Here is a 21933-nt window from a genome sequence, read left to right as displayed (position 1 = left end):
TGAGTTGTATTGGTCTATCTTGTTTGTCTACGTCATAACTTGTGATTAACATGTTCCAGATACTCCAGATAGGTGTGGATCCTTCTATTCTCTCCTCTGGGCTGGTCATAAGTTTGTACAGTGTAACAATGAAAGGTATGGAAACAAGACCACATTTCGCCTACCTTTGAAGTGGCTGCTGCAGAAAATGAACCAAAATGCAAATGACCACCAAACCATTGTTATCTACGTCACAAATGAAGTTAGTGAGCTCACCTATCCAGCAAATGTGATGGCAACACATTGAGGTGTACAAATATGTCAATTCAAGAATTAGAAAAAACAATGAAAGATTATCATCTAGTTTTCCTCTTTCCATATATGAGTGTAACCTGCTGAGTATTGTCAGCAACTGTTTTGTTTCCTATTTTTAGCATCTGCAATGGGTCAGTTTTGAATGAATAAACACCTTAACCATATTTAAGAATGCTTTGACATCAAAAAGCTGGAAGTATGGTACACAAGCTAAAAATCTTTTAAAATAGTTAACTGTAAGGGATACTCAGAATTTTCTAGCCAGAAGAAAATCAAAGACAGACTATATCTGAGGACAAATGCAAGACTTGACTAATAATAGAAAGTAAAGTAGAATTTGGGTATATGTCTTATTATATATCAGATTAATTGGCAAGTGTAAAAGGGATCATCCTAAATGGCGAAGAACAATGGATGATGAAGGTGGTATGAGGCATGAAATGAATTACCATTATTTAGCATATCATCAAACATGCCACAGTGGAAAACTTCACAGCCAAACAATGCACGCACATAGGAGTACGAATGTAAGAACATGCAACAAAATATGAATTATGAAGTAGACAAACAAGACTGACCAATATAACTCCAATGATCAACCCTGTAATTCATGCGTTTGCATTTACCAAAACATCCAATATTCAAGCAAAAAAGAAAACAATGGGTGAAATTATACTTATGGCTTTATCAATGCCAGTAACTAGAATCAGTATGAACATTGTGTAGAGATGGAAATGATTTTTAGATTGTATACAGTAAAACAACTTACCAACAAGCATAATGAATGGGAGCCCAATGATCACTGTCTAACTGATTAACTGAAAAGCCACTATCCAGTAGTTTGCTCAATAACTCTGTATCACCTTCACAGGCACTGCGATGCAGGGGAAAATCATCCACCCATTGTCGCTCCCTTGAGGAGAAATCAAATGCATATTACTACCCTTCCAAATAAAATTGTCATTAGAAACATATAAAGCACAAATAAATTATTTTTCCTTTAATTTATATGCCATTCCTTGTAAGTCAAAAGAAATTACAAGTTCATTGGGATAACTTCTGGGGAAGGTATGAAATGTACAAAAAGGACGGCTTACACCTGAACCCAAGGGGGTCCAATATCCTTGCAGGCAGGTTGTCTAGAGTTGTTTGGGTATGCTTAAACAAAATTGGCACGGGTCCAGAAACCGAAGTGATAGTGCTGAGTTTACAAAGAGAGACTATATGGAGTGAGACTCCTAGCAACGAGAGGCTGATGATAGAGCAAAATTGCAGTCAAAAAGATGAGTTGCAAAATAAAAAGCAAACAAAATCCAAAAGGGTGAAAACAGGACTGAAGGTCTTATATATGAATGCTCGCACTATACGGAATAAGGTAGATGAACCTGTAGCAGTTACAGACTGGCATGTATGATGTAATCATGGCTGAAAGAAGATTATAGCTGGGAGCTTAATGTCCAAGGATACACACACTATCAAAAGGACAGGCAGAAAGGCAGAAGGAATGGCGTTGCTCTGTTAGTAAAAAAAAGAAATCAAGTCATTAGAAAAAGTTGACATGGGGTCAAAAGGTGTTGGACATTGTGGATAGAGCTAAGGAACTGCAAGGGTAAAAAGACCCTGACGGGATAAATATACAGACCCCCAACAGTACTAAGGATGTGGTCTGCATATTACAAAGGGAGATAGAAAATGCATGCCAAAAGGGCAGGGTTACAATAGTCATGGGGAATTCCAAAATGCAGGTAGATTGGGAATATCAGGTTGGTGCTAGATTCCAAGAGGGGTAATTTCCAGAATGCCTATGAGATGCTTTTTAGAGCAGCTCGTGGTTGAGCCCACGAGGTGATCAATTATTCTGGATTGGGTGCTGTGCAATAATCTGGAATTGATTAGGGAGCTTAAGGTAAAAGAATCCTTAGAGGAAAGTGATCATAATATGATTGAATTCACACTGAATTTTGAGAAGCAAAAGCTAAAGTCAGATGTATCAGTATTATAGTGGAGTAAAGAGAATTCCAGAGGCATGAGAGAGGAGTTGGCCAGAATTGACTGGTAAAAAACACTGGCAGGGATGACGGCAGAGCAGCAATAGCTGAAACTTCTGGAAGCAATTCGGAAGGATACATATTCCAAAGGGGAAGAAGAACACTAAAGGCAAGATAACACAACTGTGGCTAACAAGAGAGGTCAGGATCAATATAAAGGGCATGGTGACGGCATGTAATAGAGCAAAAATTAGTGGGAAGTTAAAGGTTTGGGAAGCTTTCAAATACTAACAGCAGGCAACTAAAAATGTCATTAAGGTAAAGATGGAATATGAAAGTAAACTAGCCAATAATACTAAAGAGGACACCAAAAATTTATTCAGTTACATAAAGTGTAAAAGAGAGGTGAAAGTAGATATTGGACCACTGGAAAACAATGCTGGGGAGAGGTAGTAATGGGGAAAGAAAGAAATGTCGGATGAATTGATAAGTATTTTGCATCAGTCTGCACTGTGGAAGACACAGGCAGTATGGTGGAAGTTCCAGGTGTCAGGGGTCATGAAATGTGTTAAGTTACCATTTCTATGGAGAAGGTTCCAGGGAAAACTGAAAGGTCTGAAGGTAGATAAGTCACCTGGACCAGATGATGTACACCCCAGGATTCTGAAAGAGGTGGCTGAAGAGATTGTGGAGGCATTAGTAATAATTTTTCAAGAATCACCAGATTCTGGAATGGTTCTGGAAGACTGTAAAATTGCAAATGTCATTCTACTCTTCAAAAAGGGAGAGAGATAGAAGAAAGGAAATTATAGGCCAGTTAGGCTGATCTCAGTGGTTGGAAAGGATTGGAATCGACTGTTAAGAATAAGGTTTCTAGGTACTTGGAAACACATGATAAAATAAACCATAGTCAGCATGGTTTCCTCAAGGGAAAATCTTGCCTCAGAAATCTGCTGGAATTCTTTGAAGAAATAACAAGCAGGAGAGACAAAGGAAAATTGGTTGATGTTGTGTATTTCGATTTTCGTAAGGCCTTTTTGGCAAGGTGCCACACGTGAGGCTGCCTAACAAACAACGAGCTCATGGTATTACAGGGAAGATTCTACCATGGCTAAAGCAGTGAATGATTGGCGGGAGAGAGAGTAGGAATAAAGGGAGCCTTCTCTGAATGGCTGCCAGTGACTAGAGGTGTTCCAAAGGGATCTGTGTTGAGACCGATTCTTGGATTTGGATGATAGAATTGATGGCTTTGTTGCAAAGTTTAAAATTGATACAGAGATAGGTGGAGGAGCAAGTAGATTTGAGGAAGTAGAGAGGCTACAGAAGGACCTAGACTGATTAAGAGAATGGGCAAAGAAGTGATAGATGGAATACAGTGTCGGCAAGTGCATAGTTATGCACCTTGGTAGAAAAAAATGACTATTTTCTAAATGGAGAGAAAATACAACAAACTGAAGTGCAAAGGGACTTGGGACTGCTTGTGTAGGATTCCCTAAAGGTTAATTTGCAGATGACCATGTGGTGAGGAAGGCAAATGCAATGTTAGCATCTATTTCAAGAGGACTAGAATATAAAAGCAAGGAAGTAATATTGTGATTTTATAAAGTACTGGTGAGGCCTCACTTGGGAGTATTGTGAGCAGTTTTTGGCCCCTCATCTTAGAAAGGATGTGCTAAAACTGAATAGGGTTCAAAGGACGTTCAGGAAAATGATTCCAGATTTGAACGGCTTGTCATGTGAACAGCATTTAATGGCTCTGGGCCTGTATTTACCAGAATTCAGCAGAATGAGGGGCATCCTCAGTGAAATCTATTGATTGGTGAAAGTCCTTGATAGAGTGGATGTGGAGAGGATACTTCCAATGGTGGGAGAATCTAAGATGAGAGGACACTGCCTCAGAATAGAGGGGCATCCTTTTAGAATGGAGATGAGAAGGAATTTCTTTATTCAGAAAGTGGTGAATATGTGGAATTCCTTGCCACAGGCAGCTGCGGGGGGGGGTGTGTGTGTGTGTGTGTGTGTGTGTGTGTGTATGTGTATAATATTTATTAAGGGAGAGGTTGATAGATTCTTGATTGGTCAGGGCATGAAGGGATATGGGGAGCAGGCAGGAGAATGGGGCTGAGTCGAGAAATGGATCAACCATGATGAAATGATGGAGCAGACCTGATAGGCCAAATGGCCAAGTTCTGTTCCCATGTCTTATGGTATAAAATGCTGCACAGATTTTTTGCGCTTGTCAAGTCAAGTCACTTTTTATTGTCATTTCGACCATAACTGCTGATACAGTACACAGTAAAAACGAGACAACGTTTTTCAGGACCATGGTGCTACATGAAACAATAAAAAAACTACACTGAACTACATAAAACAACACAGAAAACTACACTAGACTACAGACCTACTGTATCCAGAGATACCGGCCACGTGACAGATGCACTGCACCTGGCTGGTCGGAGGACACACCACATGCCAATCAACATTTGGTCCCTCCCAACTAATCAATGCACACCTAAATTATTGGTCACCTTAATTGGATTAACTTGCCCAGCCTAACTTTTCCGTTGGTCATAGCAACTGTCAGCGAAACTGGTACCCGGGTGCCCCAGTGACCACTGCCGATGATGCCGCTAAGCTGGGAGCTCCCTGGACTCTAAACGGGACCCACTGGATCTGCGGCCACCGTGCCTACCCGTTGCTCCTCACGAGCTGGTACAGCTGCTGCTTTCCAGCATATGTGGTGCCCTTCATCCACCCCTTGAATGACCTTGGGGAGCATCCGGCGTACAGCGGCCACCGGGACAAGAGAGCCATTACAGAGGCAGAGAGGTTCTGGATGATAGCCTTTCCCAGTTATGGTACGGCCCGGCTGTCCCGGGAGGTGATCCAGATGGCCAGTGTGCTCGAGACTCTGGCCAACGAGGCGGCAGTGACACTGCAACACACGGAGGATGCCCTCACCCGAACGGCGGCAGAACTGACAGCTGTCAGGATGGTTGCCCTGCAGAACCGAATGGCACTGGACTACCTACTCGCTGCTGATGGTGGAACGTGTGCGGTGGTTGGTAAGGAATGCTGTACCTTTATCCCTGATGAGTCCAGCAACATCACTCACTTGGCAGCTCACATTCAGGACTCGGTGGCTAAAATTCAAAAATCAAGGGACCAGCTCCTCCAGCACAACACCTCATGGGGCAATTGGTGGCCATTTGGGTCCCTGGGGGGGGGGGGTGGGCAACTATCATTCACTGGTCCATCGCACTCATTCTTGTACTCATATTGGAGTATAAAAGTATAAACTTTAACTATGAAGTCAGTTATTTGCTATGCATGTACTCAATTTAGTAGAATGAAATCTTAAGAATGTAGAGGTAGCTAAAGAGCTAAAGAAATGTAGATTAGAACATTGCTCAGTTCTGAGTTTTCCTATTTGCTATGCATGTACCCAATTTGGTAGGAGACTGCAGTCTTAAGATGACAATGGTGTGTTAATGAGAGGTAGCTAAAGAACTAAAGAAATGTAGATTAGAACATTGCTCAGTTCTGAGTTTATTATTTGCTATGCACAATCAGCGACTAGCTCAATGACTGTCTCAGCTTTGATTTGCAAATTAAAGTTTAATACTTCTTGAAGAATCTTCTGCGTCTCCTGGTCATTTGTAAGGCACGAAAAACCACGACACTCATAGCCATTTTTATACTATGTTGCGCATGCCAGCTGATTAAGAGTGTCTCTGCATTTACTTAGCTGCTCAAAATTGGTTATTTCTGGTATATTGCGATTTTGTTTCACCCTCTTATGTGTGTTGGACTATGTGGTGTGTCTTCTGAGGGGTGGAGTGTATCCAGAGATACTGGCCACGTGACAGATGCACTGCCACCTGGCTGGTCGGAGGACACACCACATGCCAATCAACATTTGGTCCCTCCCAACTAATCAATGCACACCTAAATTATTGGTCACCTTAATTGGATTAACTCGCCCAGCCCCATGCTTTAAAAGGTGAGACTTGCCCTTGGCTAGCCCTCTCTTACAGACCACCACATTGGAGTTAAGTGCATTGATTTATGCTTGGGAAGGTCTATTGTTTGTCCTGGTAAGGGAGCCGCAGCTATCCAAGGTCAAGGGGGATAGCTGTTGTAGTGCTTTTCCCTTGTTCTTTGTTTGTGTAACCGTACCCTGTCCCTACACCGCTTCCTGTGTATTGTAGTTGCTTGTGTTGACCCGACTTCCCCTTTAATAATAAATTCCTTATTATTAAAACTGTGTGTGTCTAGGCCTTTACTGTTGAGACTCAAAGAACCAGTTATTTTCCATCATAACACCTACCCAGGACCGCTTAAAGTGCACAAAACAGTGCAGGCATTATAATAAATAATAAACAAGACAATAGGCACAGTAGGTTAGTGTCAGTCCAGACTCTGGGTATTGAGGAGTCTGATGGCTTGGGGGAAGAAACCGTTACATATTCTGGTTGTGAGAGCCCGAATGCTTCGGTGCCTTTTCCCAGATGGCAGGAGGGAGAAGAGTTTGTATGAGGGGTACGTGGGGTCCTTCATAATGCTGTTTACTTTGCAGATGCAGCATGTGATGTAAATGTGGCATTGTTGAGGGAAGAATGTTGAACACAACACCATAACACTGGAAGAAATCCCCATAAACATTTCCAAATAGTGCTTTGGGATCTTTTACATCTGTTAGACACAGTAGAAACAACTTAGTTTGGTGACATCTGAACAGATGCCACCTCCGAGGATCCAGTATTGCTCATTACAATACTCAAGGATGTAACTTCAGTACTCCTCTTTACATACTTCATCTACTGCCCAGTAAGTGTACAATGGTAGCTTAAGCTGACTTGTACCTTAGTTTCCCTTTCCTGAATAACAATTTAGTTCTTGTGTCTTGTTATGACGTTAAACTTTGTCACTACCAATGTATATATCAGCAAATATAAATTACATTTCACTAAATTCCAGAAGTGCATTCTAATGTTTCAGGCAATGGCTTGGACAAAAGGGGATGTTTAAAACTTGAGTATTATCATTCCATTTGTGATACTTTTGTATCGACATACAAAAAAATTTCATCTGATCAGAGCCACATAGATATCATTATTGTAGCTTCTGTCCTATTTCCTATAAAGATTCCATCCCAGTTTCCTTGGTTTTGTTTAATCTGTTCTTATGATCACACCAGTACTTCAGAGGTGTCGCTAACTTTTTCCCCTTATTATAAAAGATCCTTATTATATAGTTGACAGGGCACTCAATCTTGTGTTCCATTTCCTGTGTGTATGCACTCATGCACTCTCTTCAGACCTTAAGCATCCACTCCACCAGCCTCCACATTCATGGCAGCATCCTTCATTAATTTCTGTCGTCTTTAACGTGATCCTGCTTTCTCCACATGTTCCACTCTCCTCTTATTATTTCAAATGGACTGTTCTCTCCATGACTTACTGGCCCATTTTCCATCTCCACCTCCCACTTTCTTATGACACTTTCTCAAGCAACTGCAAGAGATGCAACACCTAAGCATTTATCTCTTCCATTTACACCATTCAGCAACCCTAATACTCTTTCCAGATGAAGCAACAATTCAGTTGTACTTCTTACAGTTTCATATTTGCATTGATTGCTCTTAGTGTGGTCACCTCTGTCTCATGACATCCATGACAGAAAACACTGTTCATGACCAAGGATAATATTGAAAGTCCAATTGCCTGTCATTCTACATTCACTGAAATCATTATCCCACATTCACTCCAACTTCTGTCTTTGATCTCTTACAATATTTCAGTTAAGTCCAAGTCCAAGCCCAAGGAGCAACATCACATTGCTGACTATGTGTTTTATATGCTAAAGGTTGAATTTGAAAACTACAGACAACCAATCATTTTAGTTTGTATGAGAACTGGACAATTCTGATAAAAGATCAATAATTTGTAACTACAATTCACTTTTTTCTTTCTCCACAGACCCACCGGGTATCTCCAGCATTCTCCTTTATTTCATATTTTCAACAAATGCAATATTCTGTATCACGTTGTTCCAGTATTCTCTTTTCTCACCTGTTCCCTTTAATCTCCTTCTATTTACATCTCCTCCAGGCAAATCAGCTGCAACTAACAGACTTTACCAGTTTTCTTTTGAAGGCAGAACCTACACTAATTGTGCAATTCAGCTTCTTTTGGTTTTCACTGTATTATTTTCTTTGTTTTCCCTATCCCTCCCCTCTCTTCACAATCTAAAACACCTGTCATTTATAACTCTTCTAACTTCTCATTAAGGGCCAATCTGAAACATTAATTCTGTTTCACTCTCTGCAAATACTGCCTGACTGTTGAGTATTTACTGTACTTTTTGTATGTATTTCACCAAGTCATATTTGAGGAAAGTACTGCCAACAAGTTACAGATTATGACCATGGTTTAGGGTTCAATATTTAACAAATGATGCCGAGATGCATCTCATATGCAATGCTACCATAAATCAATGTGAAAAGAACATATTTCTCTCGGTTCCACATTTAGCCAATTTAAGTATTAAACATAAATTTTGCAATACTTACTTGTCCTCCATAATACTACTCATGCTGCGTTGCCATTTTTCACGTTTTGGAATCTGTATCTTGGAATAATCAGGAGCTCCCAGACCAAAATATGGGTTTATGACTACTTTATCTACCTTTAAACAGAACCAACAAAAATAAAGATTGTTTACATTTAAGCATCCTCTCACTCAGAATGATTAGAAACAAATCATACATTTTTAAAACAAGTAGCAAAATTAAGCTTCAGAGTAAATCCACAAACAAAATAATGCAGATGGGTTGGAATTCTAAAATATAGATGTAAAATACTTTAAGTACTCAATTCAGCGAGAATCTATGAAATAAAAAGTTAACAATTCAGGTCAGATGTTGTCTAACGTGTTTGGTATTCCTGGCATTTTCTGCTTTTATTTCAAAATATTATAATTGCATAGATGTAATATCGGCAAAAAGCAAATTTGACATAGAATATCTTTTAAACACATTCTTGTGCTTCTACGTTTGATTAAAGAAATAATGTTTAACACAATAAAATGTGTGCATTCATTATTTCTCTCTTGCTTAATTTGTAAAATGTTATGTAAATATCATATGATATAAACTAGTTAAATTGTATGGAGTAAGTAATGGACATTAATTTTAATTCTACTTCCCATTACGACATGTTGGTCTCCTTTACTGCCACAGTGAGACCACTCGCAGGTTGGAGGGGCAATACCTCATGTCCTTTCTAGGTAGCTTCCAACCTGATGGCCTGAACACTGATTTCTCTAACATCCAGTAATTCTCTGCCCACCCCCCCCCCCCCCCCACCATCACCACTTCTGTCTTTCCCATTTCTGACTTACCCCTTACCTGTCCATGACTTCTCTCTGGTACCCCTCCTCCCTCCCTTTCTCTCATGACCCATTCTCCTCTCCTACCTGATCCCTTCTTCTTCAGCCCTTTATGTCTCCCCCAGCACATCCCAGCTTCTCATTTTATCCCCCCCCCCCCCACACCTGGTTTCATCTATCACTTGCCCATCCTCCACCTTCTTATTCTGGTGTCTTCCCCCTTCCTTTCCAGATTTGAGGAAGGGTCTGAGCCTGAAATGTCAACTACTTATGCTGCCTGAAATGCCGAATTCCTCCAGCTTTTTGTGTGTGTTGCTCTGGATTTTCCAGTATCTGCAGAATCTCTTTTTAGGAAGTAACCAATTCTATCTTCTAAGAACTAAAGTGCTTCATATTTTGAATGCAGTTTATTTGTGAACGATTGTATCTACTTAAGCACAAATAGAACAAGCTGGGGGAAGAGATTGTAAGGTACGTCAAAATTTCGGTGTCCTTCACTGTACTTTAGGTAAATGAAAGAGAAACCAAGTTACTCACAGACGTTACCTCACAACCAGTATGAACAATGACAAAGCTTAAGTCCAAATAAGTGCATAGTAATATGATTTTGAGGCCCTACCCTATTCGTGTACTGCAAGTCAGATCCAAAAAGTGGATTGTAGATACAGAGATCAGCCTTCTCCAGTGTCTTCATTTTGCTTTTTATTTCCAAAGCAGTATAGCCCACATGCAACGTGTTTTCACCTTGATCCATTTCATTTACATAAGCAGGGTTTGCAACACAAGACTTGATTCTGTCAAGAGGAGATGGCCTAAAAAGACCCGGAATGGCATGGGAGATGGTGTGTTGCTCTGCCAGCCATCTGATTATGAAGAGATGTAAAAGAAAACGTGTTTTAAATAAACATTTTTCAAAAGTTTTTTCACATAACCAGTTTTTCTGATGATATGACCACTTCTATAATCTTAATGTGCTACATTTTTAAACAAGCTAACCTTTCTCAGGCACTGCACCCAAGTGACTTTTATTCTTACATGAACATTGGCAGAGAAAATAGGAAGGTAGTGTATTTTTTTTTAAGAAGCTGAGAGATTTATGGGTGTTGATGTTCAGATGAACCTGCATATCCTTCTAGGTGCAGTAAGCAATTAGGAAATCAAACAGCAGGTAGGGTGCATTGCAGGCCAGGCAGCATCTATGGAAAAGAGTGCAGTCGATGTTTCGGGCTGAGACCCTTCAGTAGGCCATCCGAAACATTTACGATACTCTTCTCCATAGATGTTGCCTGCACTGCTGAATTCCTCCAGCATTTTGTGGTGTGTTGCTTGGATTTCCAGGATCTGCAGAATTTCTCTTGTTTGAACATGTTAAATATAGTAGTTTTTGAAAATGTAAAAGAGGAGAGGGAGTTGTACTACTAATCAGGCAGAACACAATACAGCTATATGGAGGGAGAACATCCTAAAGAATTGATCCAGTGAGTCAAAATGAGTAGTGCTCAGAAATAAAAAAAGATGCAATGCTTATAATGGAGTTATGCTAAAACCCTTCAAATGACTATCAGGAGATAGAGAAACAGCTATGTAGACAGATCATTGAAAGATATAAAAACAAAAGGGTTGTTAGAGTGACTTAAATTTCCTAGTGTGGACTGGTATTCGCTTAATGCCAGAGACTCAGATGGGGCAGAAATTGTAAAGTGCATCCAGGAGGGGTTTTTGAGATAGCATGTAGATGATCCAAACAGTGAAGGGTCTTGCACAGTACTGTGCAAAAATCTTGAGCCCATCTAGATAGCTAGAGTACTAAGTCTTGCCTGGTACTGTATTTATCAATCTGGAGCGGAGAGCAAGTTTATAAATCTGGCGGGTGCAAAGGAGGAGTGCCAGGCAAGGTCACTTGATTCTGAACAATTGGTTTATTGATCATTATAGAATCTCACTGATGCTTCCTGCTCCCTCTCCTCCCACTTCCTCCTCTCCCTGCACCTTTCTTACACTCAGTCCACAATAGAGACCCAAATCAGAAGCAGGTTCATCATATGTCATGATTTTTTTGTGGCAGCGGTACAGTGCATTACATAAAATTCCTGCAGTACTGTGCAAAAGTCTTAGGCAGCCTAGCTATATATAAATGCCCAAGACTTTTGCTCATTACTGTACATGGAAATAAACCTAGCCAGCTGATTAGTTTCAATGGAAGGGCATTTTGGGAACAGTACTATATTGGAGAAAGGCTAGTTAAAACATTATTAGCCAAGAACTTTGGAGAGTAAATTCAGAACAGCTGTTATTGGGCAAGTCCACAGCTGGTGTAGGTGCCATTTAAAGACCAGCTAGTTAGAATTCAGGATCAATACCTTCTCATGAGGAGACAGATAAAGGTGGGAATGTTCAGGAAAAATGATGGACAAGAGATATTATAATTTAGTCAAAAAAAGAAAAAAGAAAAATTGAGATTTAGGAAGCTGAATTCGGATAGTGGCCTTCAGAAAAATAAAGCAAGCACCAAAGAAATTAAACAAGGAATAAAGAAGCATAAAAAGGGTCATGAAATATCCTTGCTGAATATTCCAAGGCATTTTATGCATACATTGAAAACAAGAGGATAGTTTGGAAAGAGAGAATTACTGAGTACAAAGGAGGCAATTTATGCCTGGAGCCAGGGGAAACTTATTGAGTTTTTTTTTTAAGTGCAGTGTTTATGATGATTGAAGAGTGTAGGACAGAGGATGTTAAATACAAGGAATTTAGTAAAACATTCAACAAGGTAAATTGTGGTAGGTGATCCAGAAGAATAAGGTACTTAGGATTCAAAGTGAAGGCAGTTTGAATTTTCAAATTTACCTTGACCTTGGAAAGTAAAAGGTAGTGACTAAAGAGTGTTATTCTGACCAGAGGTCACTGACCAGCAGAGTTCTGCAGTGCAGTGATCAGTGCTGTAAATTTTATTTGTGATATATAAAAATGACTTGAATATGAGTGTAGGTGGGCTGTTTAGTAAGTTTGCAGATGACACAAAAATTGGCAGAGTTGTAAACAGTAAGGAAGTTGTCAAAGGATACAGCAGAACATAGATCAGTTGGAAATGTGGGCAGAGAAATGGCAGATAGAGCTTAACATGGACAATTGTGCTATTGTACTTTGGAATGTCAAGTTTAAGTGGAAAAGATAGTTAAATACAAGACTTTTAGAAGTATTCATGTACAGAAGGCTCAGGCTACAAGTCCCTACCTCCCTGAAAGTGCAAACACAAATAAACATTAAGGAAAAGAAGGCATATGCATTCTTGCCTTTGGGACGTTGCATAAAGTTGGGAAATCATGTTACAGCTGTATGCTACTTTGGTTAGGCCACATTTAGAGGAGAGTGTGCACTTCCAGACACTGCATTACAGAAAGGGTGTGGAGACTTTGAAGAGGGTGAAGAGGATGTTGCCTGGTCTGGGTGTGTTAGCTACATGGAAAGGTTGTAGAAACTTGGATCATTTTCTCTAGAATGATGGTGCCTGAAAGATAACCTGATAAAAGCACATAAAATTATGAGACATAGACGGTCAGAATCTTTCACCGATACAGAAAATGGCAAATGCTAGAGAGCATAGCTTTAAGCTTGGGGGTGGGAAGAAAGTTTGAAGATTTACAAAGCAAGGCAACAGCATTGTATGACACATGGCAGTGATTTTAAACTTGATTCTGACTTTTTTTTAAATATACATATACAACAAATGGTAGGTGCCTAGAATGTATTACCAGGAACTTTTAGGAGACACTTAGGCAGGTACTTGTACAAATTAATTTGATTAAATTGGCATCACGGGCAGATGGTTCTGTTCTTGTCCGGTTTCTGTCTTACATTTCTCAAAATTTCAAATGTTTCATTTATCCTCTATGAACTTTTATCAGTTTATGCTTTTGGTAACTGTGTGCAAAATCTTCTAACACCTAAATGAGAAATTAAATCTAACTAACAGCTATGATGTGAGGTCCTCTGCTTTAGTAAAATCTATTTTATATAGTTTTTAAATAGCTATTTTTCTATATTAAATTTTAATAGCTCTCCTGGATGTCTTTCATGGTTCACTAATGCATCACAATTACTAATTCTCATAGCATTAAAAAGATATAAATAGCAGACATTAATTTCTGAAAAATGTTTAATGACTAATCTAAGAGGTAGTACAAGGTACAGTCTTGCAAAGCAAACAATGAAGCAATATGTAAGTATGCTTGAAACTTGGCAAATCTCAACTCGAAATAATATTCGCACTGCAGGTTACATCAAATTTAAGAAAAAAAGTGACAACAATTATTAGCTCTGAATTGTTCAGGACAGCATATTGAATCCTGAAACTTAGAGCTCCTGATCTCATCTGAGCAGTAGTGCAGTTGGAAAAGTAATCATGGAGTGAAGCTTCTTTTGCACATTTCATATTCACATTTTCAAGTTACAGTTCGTTATCAGGGATAATTTTCATCACTTTTTGTATACAAAAGTAATGTGATAGGAGGAGTGACACAATTTCTTTTATTCACTTTTAATTCAATTTCAAGACAATTATTGTGGAAAGTTTACTGGTGAGGAATTGCACAGCGTTATATGCATTTTTTTAAAACCACACCTGATCACATTTAATACATTAAATGTATGATGAATAATTATTAAACTTTCTTACTTGTCCAATGCCATCAACATTTTCGCACTGAGGGTAGAAAAATGACTGCTGGTTTCACTACACACACGCATAATATCCTGGAAGCAGTAAAAACTTGGCACTCCAAGGCAATAGGATATCTTGCTATTATCTACAAATGATAGAAGCATGAGATAAATAATACAATGACTGACAGCTTATTAAGTTACATTCATGAATATTAGTCAATAAATGCAATTCTGTAATGAAGACCAAATGATATAACCAACTTGGTCTTTTGTATATGAATGCGATTTTGAACTGAAGCTGAACTGCATCTTATATTATATACTGATAATATAACCATTACCTTATAAAATCTGTATTGTTATGTGTCATATAAAACAACTAACGTTATATGAACCATTCTCAAAGCCAATAAACATCTGTGCCAACTTGCATGAATTTTTAAGATTTTCTGCTGGGAATATCCTATTCCAATCATGAACAGATACCTAAATGCTACCTGAAAAAAGGAATTATTTTTCTCTCAAACTACTGTTGGAAATGAAGAACATCCTTACTGTTGTTGCTGTAGAGGGAGAGGAAATCTGCAAGACCATAAAACTGAAAAAAAATTCTTCTTTAGCTGACAGAGGCTTATCCCTCTTGCTATATATACATTTGACATTGTGGTATTAGCTTGCTACCTTTAATTGCAGCTGGTACAACGTAAAGTGAAGCTGATCTGCTAGCGTTCTCTCCATGAACAGGGAATTCTTTAATCCGCACCACGCGTTTACCTTGGGGTGAAATAAAGAATGACAATTTAACAGGAATAGTTTATCACCATAGATAATTGATAAGCTCCCATTTGCTTTCGCTTTGTTGGTCACACTTTTTTCATACTTAGGACAATATTTGTTCATTGTGTTTTCCATACACAGCGCAACAACACTCTTTGGCCACTTGATGGCATTGTGCACAGTATGCACACATCTACAAAGATAATTTGTGGAAATAATTTATCTTTTACTGTTTCACTAGTAGGCAATTTGCTTTTCAAAATATAAAATTCAATTGCTTTTTCTGAAAGAAAATTGGGCTCCAAAGGACAACTTGAATCAATAAAAATTCAAAGAACAATTTAGCTTATATCACTTTGATAAAAACTATAGTAAAACAGATGGTTGAATTCATTTATGCAAGTTAATGTTCATTTATTATAGAGGACGACAAAACTTTACAGTTGTTAGCTAATGAACAAAGATTTATGACATTTGGTAAAAAAGCTGAAGAAAATGTTAAGGATTTTTTTCACTGAGTCAGCTGTTATAATTTGTGATGCACTCTCTGACACACTAAGGAAGCATATTCATTGGTAAATTTTAAAGATTTTGATATTTACCTATTTAATTTGTGGGAGGAAAACATATGGAACAAAATTATAGGTCTCCGAGTGTGAACAGACATTCAAAGTAAAATGTCTTTTTATGATATACAATATAGCTCTATGGAAGTACTGTCAATGAAATAAGTATCAATAGATTATCCTGACAATAATGATAGGAAACAGCCAGTTTAAAAGATATTATAATTAATCACCAAAGGGACACAGAATCAACTTGTCAGTACTGACAATAGTATATGGCACCCATACCTATTGCAGCAGGTTTCTAAATGAGCATATTTAAGTGAATGCAGCTTACTTTCAGAGAAAAATTATCATCAATATTTACAGATCCCGGATACATATCAACAGGACCAAAGACTACATACACTGGTATATAAAATGGAGTTATAAAAAATAATATTCACAAAAGGATTTTAATGTAACTTTCAATGTAATGTGTTCTATCTGAAATATTGTTTCTCTTTATATAAATACTGTCCTGAGTATCTCCAACCTTTTCAGTTTTTACTTATTTTTGCAATTTATTGTTTTACTTTTTATTGTTAGATGCTACAGGCAGACTGATCATGCTATTGGCATTTTGAGTCAAGAGGCCTAATGATCTGGGCTGAGAGATAGACAAACTTCTCATCTGTCACCTCAGCTTTAAGCCATCTAAAGCAGAAACCTTCATTCAAAATTATGGCAGAGCAAAATGGTGTCCACTCTATCTATGGCTTCTTTTATTCACCTCTATCAAATCTGCTCCGATTCTCATTTGCTCTAAAGCCTTAGCTTGCTCCTCTGAAAATATACTCTCTAATCCAGGCAGCATCCTGATGAATCTCCTCTACATCCTCCAAAGCTTCCACATTTTTCCATGAGGCGACCAGAACTGAACACAATACCCCAAGTGTGGTCTAATCAGTTTTATAAAGCTGCAATATCATCTTGCTCCTCTTGAACTGAATCTGCCGACCAATGAAGGTGAGCACACAATACACCTTCTTGACCACCCTATCAACATGCGCCGCAATTTTGATGTGGACCCCAAGATCCTGCTGTTCCTCCACACTGTTAAGAATCCTGTCATTAACCCTATCTTCTGTCTTCAAGTTTGACCTTTCAAAGTGAATCACTTCTCACTTTTCCATTCCTCAGCCCATCTCTGCATCATATTAATATTCTATTGTAGCCTACAACTATCCACCACTCAACTAACTTTCATGTCATCTGCAAACTTACCTTCAACTTACCCTTACCCTTCAACTTCCTCATCCAAGTTATTTATAAAAATCACAGAGCATGAATCTCAGAACAGATCCCTGCAAAACACCACTGGCCACCGACCTCCAGGCAGAAAACACATCATCCACTGCTACCCTTTGCCTTCTGTGCACAGACTAATTCTGAATCCACGCAGCTAAGTTTCCCTGGAAACTATGCTTCCTGACTTTCCAAATGAGCCTATCTTGGGGAACCTTGTTAAATGCCTTACTAAAACCTATGCACACCACCTATACTGCTCCACCTTTATCAAATTGTTTTGTCAGTTCCACAAAGAATTAAATCAGGCTCATGAGGCACAATCTGTCCTTCACACAGCCATGTTGACTATACCTAATCAGACTATGCTTCTCCAAATACTCGCAGATCATGTCTTTTAAGAATCCTCTCCAATAGTTTACCCACCACTGATCCAAGACTCACTGGTTTATACTGTAATTTTGAGGGTTATCCATGCTCCCTTTCTTAAACAAAGAAATAAAATTTGCCACACTCCAATCATCTGGCACAATTCCTGTGCCAAGTGAGGGTGCAAAGGTCCTTGGCATGGATGGCATACATAACAAAGATTTTTCAGTATACCTCGTCACATGTGACCATAACAAACCAATTTAACCTATCGCAAATTACCCGAATATGTTTCTACCACTCTTTTTAGAAATGCGCTCTAGAGCACACATATTTGTTGCATTATTAAGTCACCAGATATCCTGTATATCAGTCTATTTATTAGATCTTGGGACATTCTGTAAGTGTTTTCATTTTGCTGCAATAAATAATTTCAATTCCTCTTAAATATGAAAGCATAAAATCACAAGTACTAACATAAATAGGCTATCATTTCTAAATTCTATTCCAAATCATGAGTAGGAAATACACTACTATTACTTCATTGTTCTGGTTAAAATCCTGGAAACATCCAGCTAGAAATGATACCATCAGTCCACTTCCCCTGCTCTCTGCCTGGAAAAGCGAGACTGTCTTCACTGCACCAATCGCAGTGGTTGAAAGAAAACATCATCACATCCATAGGGTTCAATGTGTTTTCAATAAAAGTCAAGGCAATTCATGCATTGATTTAATACAGCAATTAAATCTTCACAGTTGGCAATGGCAAATAAGATGCATACCTTTCACAGAAAAGAATAAACTGGATTTTTGCTCTACCTTTGATTCCTTGGTTGTTTGGAGATGTAAGCTTGGTGGTTTCAACTACAAAATCGAGTATGTCTTGTCCTTTATTTTCATCTCTTTTCAATTTTGTTTGCAACAAAACTTTCTTCCTCTTTTTTTCATTGCCTTCATTTTGCAATTCTAGCAGCAGAATCTGTAAATTAAGAAATAAGTCTTAAATAAAATGTGATACATTACATCTGAAACACATCGAAATGTGTATTTTGAGAACCCTTTGCTTTAAGAGAAACATTACTGCAGAAAGTTAGGATAAAATGTGTAAAGAACAATTCAGCTAGTCCCTACGTGACTACAGATAAAACACTCAATGTTACAAGTTCATTGGTATCTTTGTTGATAACTCTAATGCATATTCTAGTTCCTCATGTACCACTCGGGATATACTGTATTTGAGTGCTAGCAGAATCAGTGCAAAACAAGGTCAGATGCAACAGTGTGCAAGGAACCTGGCATGAATTCCTACCCTTAGCTGGTAGCAATAAAATAATTGAAGTGATCTCATTGCCTTGGTGCACTGTCTCAATGGATCAGAACACAATATACAATACCTACCCATTAGAGACGGTGATGGCTGGGTCAAGGCAAGCGCTGCAGCTACTAACTCCAGGAAGTGGGGCAACAGGGCCACAGGATGGCAAAAACAGAATGTGGCCACTGGTAGGAATTGGCAGGGCTGATCTACATGCTAGACCATAGACCAGGAGCAGAATTAAGCCATTCAACCCATCGTCTGCTCTGCCATTCTATCAATACCATTCACCTGCCTTCTCCCCATAACCTTTGGCACTCTGATTAATCAAGAATTATCAACCTCCCCCTTAAATATACCCAATAACTTGGTCAGCAGAGCCGTCTGTGGCAAAGAATCCCACTCTAGCTAAAGATAAATTTCCTCATCTGTTCTAAATGGACATCCCTCGAATCTGAGACTGTGTCTTCTGATCCATGACTCCCCAACTATAGAAAATGTTCTCTTCACATCCACTCTATCCAACCCTTTCAATATTCCATAGGTTTCAATGAGATCTGCTGTAGACCTATTGCTGCGATAGGCAAATTACAGTAGTCCATGTTCTTGCTTAGGTAGGTGTTGATTCTAGCTATGACCAACCTCTCAAAGCACTTCATCAGTCAAAGTGAGTGCCACTGTACCACAGTTACTGAGGCAGCTCACCCTGTTCTTCTTGGGCACGGGTATGAAAGTCACCCTCTTGTCACCTCAGGTGGGAACCTGCAAATGCAGCAGTGAGAGATTGCAGATGTCCTTGAACACTCCCACCAGTTGTTTGGCATAGGTTTTCAGAGCCCTACCAGGTACACCATTAGGGCCTGATACCATGCAAGTTTTAACCCTCTTGAAATACTTTCTAACATCGACATTTGAGACAGAGATCAGTGTTACCATATGCTGCAGGGATTCCCATAGACATAATTTTATTCTTCCTTTCAAAGCCTGTATAAAAGGCATTGAGCTTATTTCGGGGGGTATAAAGTATTACTGCCATTCAGTCATAATATTAGGTTTCACTATGTAGATAGTAATGGCCTGTAAACCCTGATATGCAACTGATTCCATCTCTAGCCTCAATTGGAATTGTTTTTTTGCTCTAAAGATAGCCTTCTGTAGATAACACAAAATACACTGCAGATGCTGTGGTCAAATCAACACGTACAAACAAGCTGGATGAACTCAGCAGGTCGGGCAGCATCCATTGAAATGAGCAGTCAACGGATGCTGCCCGACATGCTGAGTTCATCCAGCTTGTTTGTACATGTTGAGCCTTCTGTAGATGCCTGGACCTCTTGTACAGTTCTAGATCACCGGTCTTGAGTGCAATAGATCTAGCCCTCAGGACATTACGTATCTCCTGGTTCATCCACGGCATTTGATTTGGGCTGTCTGGTACATTCTTGAAGCCACACACTTATCCACACAGATTTTGAAGTTGCTCACAACTGTGGCATTTTCACTTAGATTCAAAGATGAATCCCTGAATATTGTCCAGTCCATCGATTCAAAGCAGCCCGGTAAGTGTACCTCCATCCCTCTTGACCATACCTTCTTGGTTCTCACCACTGACTCTGCAGTCTTTAGTCTCTGCCTTTATGCTGGGAGTAGAAGTAAAGACAGGTGATCAGATTTTCCAAAGTGAGGGTGCGGGATGGCACAGTAAGTATTCTTGATGGTGACATAACAGTAGCCAAGTGTGTTGGCTCTCCTGGTTCCACAGGTGATATGTTGGTGGTAGCTGTTCGGACTTTTTCAAGTTGACCTGTTTGAAAACCCCCACGATGATAGGGAAGGTATCAGTGTGTGCTGTTTTGTGCCTGCTGATTAAGGAGCTTAGCTCCTCTTGCATCTGTTTAACACTGGCCTGAGATGGAATGTTCATCACTACCAGGACAAGGGTGGAAAGCTCTCTTGGCAGATAAAAAGGACGACATTTGACTGCTAAATTGTTTCTGATTGGGTAGGCAGGACTGAGACAGAACAGCCACATCTGTGCACCATGATGAATTAACTATACAGCATACTCCACCTCCTCTGCCTTTAAAAGACTGAGCTATCCAGTCTTTACAGTAAATGATTAAGCCATCAAGCAGCAGTGCTGCGTCCGAAATAGCAGGGATAGCCATGCTCCCATGAACCAAAGTACACATCAGACCCTGATGCCCCCCTTGTACAGCAATCTTGCTCCAAGGTCTTTAATATTCCACAGACTGTACATTCATCAGAAGGATAGTCACGAGTAAGGGTCTAAAGCCTCTGCACATCAATCTTACTGCAGCCCAGCATGCTTTCCTCGCTTCCCCTTTCTTAAAGGGAATCTGAACTGAGTCGATAGTCCAGGATCCATCTATTTTGAATGTCGCTTTTTTTTTTAAAACATCTTAAAATGATGTTGCTTACTGTAAGTAAACATGGCTGTGGATTTCTGCTGTAGTGACCCTGAATAAGAAAATTTGATGGTTCCCATCAGAGCTGCACGTAATGAATTTCCCCTTACCGTCAACATCTTTAAGAACCTTCCATCCAGTTGCATGAGGCTTAGCTTTAGCAAATTATTTTAATTCAGAACATTCACAATTGTTTCTGAATCTGTGTTTGAAATTCATTTATTTACCATTTCAATTCTCTAACTCAATTAGTTAGATATACCAGTGTTTATGCTGGTAGTTCTCCAAGAGTTACTTGCATTTAAAAACATTTTTAAAAATCATCCTTCATAAGTTGTGTATTTTCCTCAGATCCAATATAAAACTGAGAACCGCATTTACTGCTTATGGTAGAAAATCTAACCTAAGCTTGATAAGTCACTTAAGAGCCAAAAGAGCTTCCATTACAACTTAAATTAATATTTGATTAATATAATGGAAGCAGCAATTCCATCCTTTTGTAATTTATTGTGAGTAATAAATCAAATGAAAGGTGTGTGTGTGTGTATGTATGTGTATACACACACACAAACACACACACACTCTCACTCACACTTCTGGAATTTTGCCATGTTTAAAAAGTAGTTATTTGCATACTTCATAAGACTTTGTTCGATAGTCACGAGAATTCAAACTAGCTGCATTCTTAGGACGAATCACTGCAATGTATGTATCTTCTGGATCATTGAGACTGCCCATGGCTACTTCACTCCATTTGCTAAGCTGTAACCACTGTGCCAGTTCATCTGCAGATACAAAAAAGACAGAATATCAATTTCACATTAGACGAAGATTTCAAATTGGTCCCAATCTGC

The 21933-nt window shown here is 39.1% G+C and overlaps 1 protein-coding gene across 2 annotated transcripts in view; it reads right to left on the bottom strand.

Annotated features, from left to right (window-relative positions):
• krit1 (KRIT1 ankyrin repeat containing) overlaps positions 1-21933 on the bottom strand; it is a 48048-nt gene that overhangs the window by 17099 nt on the left and 9016 nt on the right. For both annotated transcript variants that reach the window (XM_073054480.1, XM_073054481.1), the window contains exons 2-8: positions 21716-21864; positions 18155-18314; positions 15018-15110; positions 14350-14479; positions 10294-10537; positions 8857-8972; positions 1064-1207 (exon numbers count right to left, since the gene is read on the bottom strand). In XM_073054480.1, coding sequence (XP_072910581.1) covers positions 1064-1207; positions 8857-8972; positions 10294-10537; positions 14350-14479; positions 15018-15110; positions 18155-18314; positions 21716-21817 — 989 coding nt within the window. In that variant the 5' untranslated portion in view covers positions 21818-21864. The remainder of the gene's footprint in view (positions 1-1063; positions 1208-8856; positions 8973-10293; positions 10538-14349; positions 14480-15017; positions 15111-18154; positions 18315-21715; positions 21865-21933) is intronic.

Source organism: Hemitrygon akajei, chromosome 8 (assembly GCF_048418815.1).
Source record: "Hemitrygon akajei chromosome 8, sHemAka1.3, whole genome shotgun sequence".
In the NCBI taxonomy this organism is placed as follows: Eukaryota; Metazoa; Chordata; class Chondrichthyes; order Myliobatiformes; family Dasyatidae; genus Hemitrygon; species Hemitrygon akajei.
Note: the sequence above shows the minus strand (reverse complement) of the source record. Positions and strands in the feature narration are given on the sequence as shown.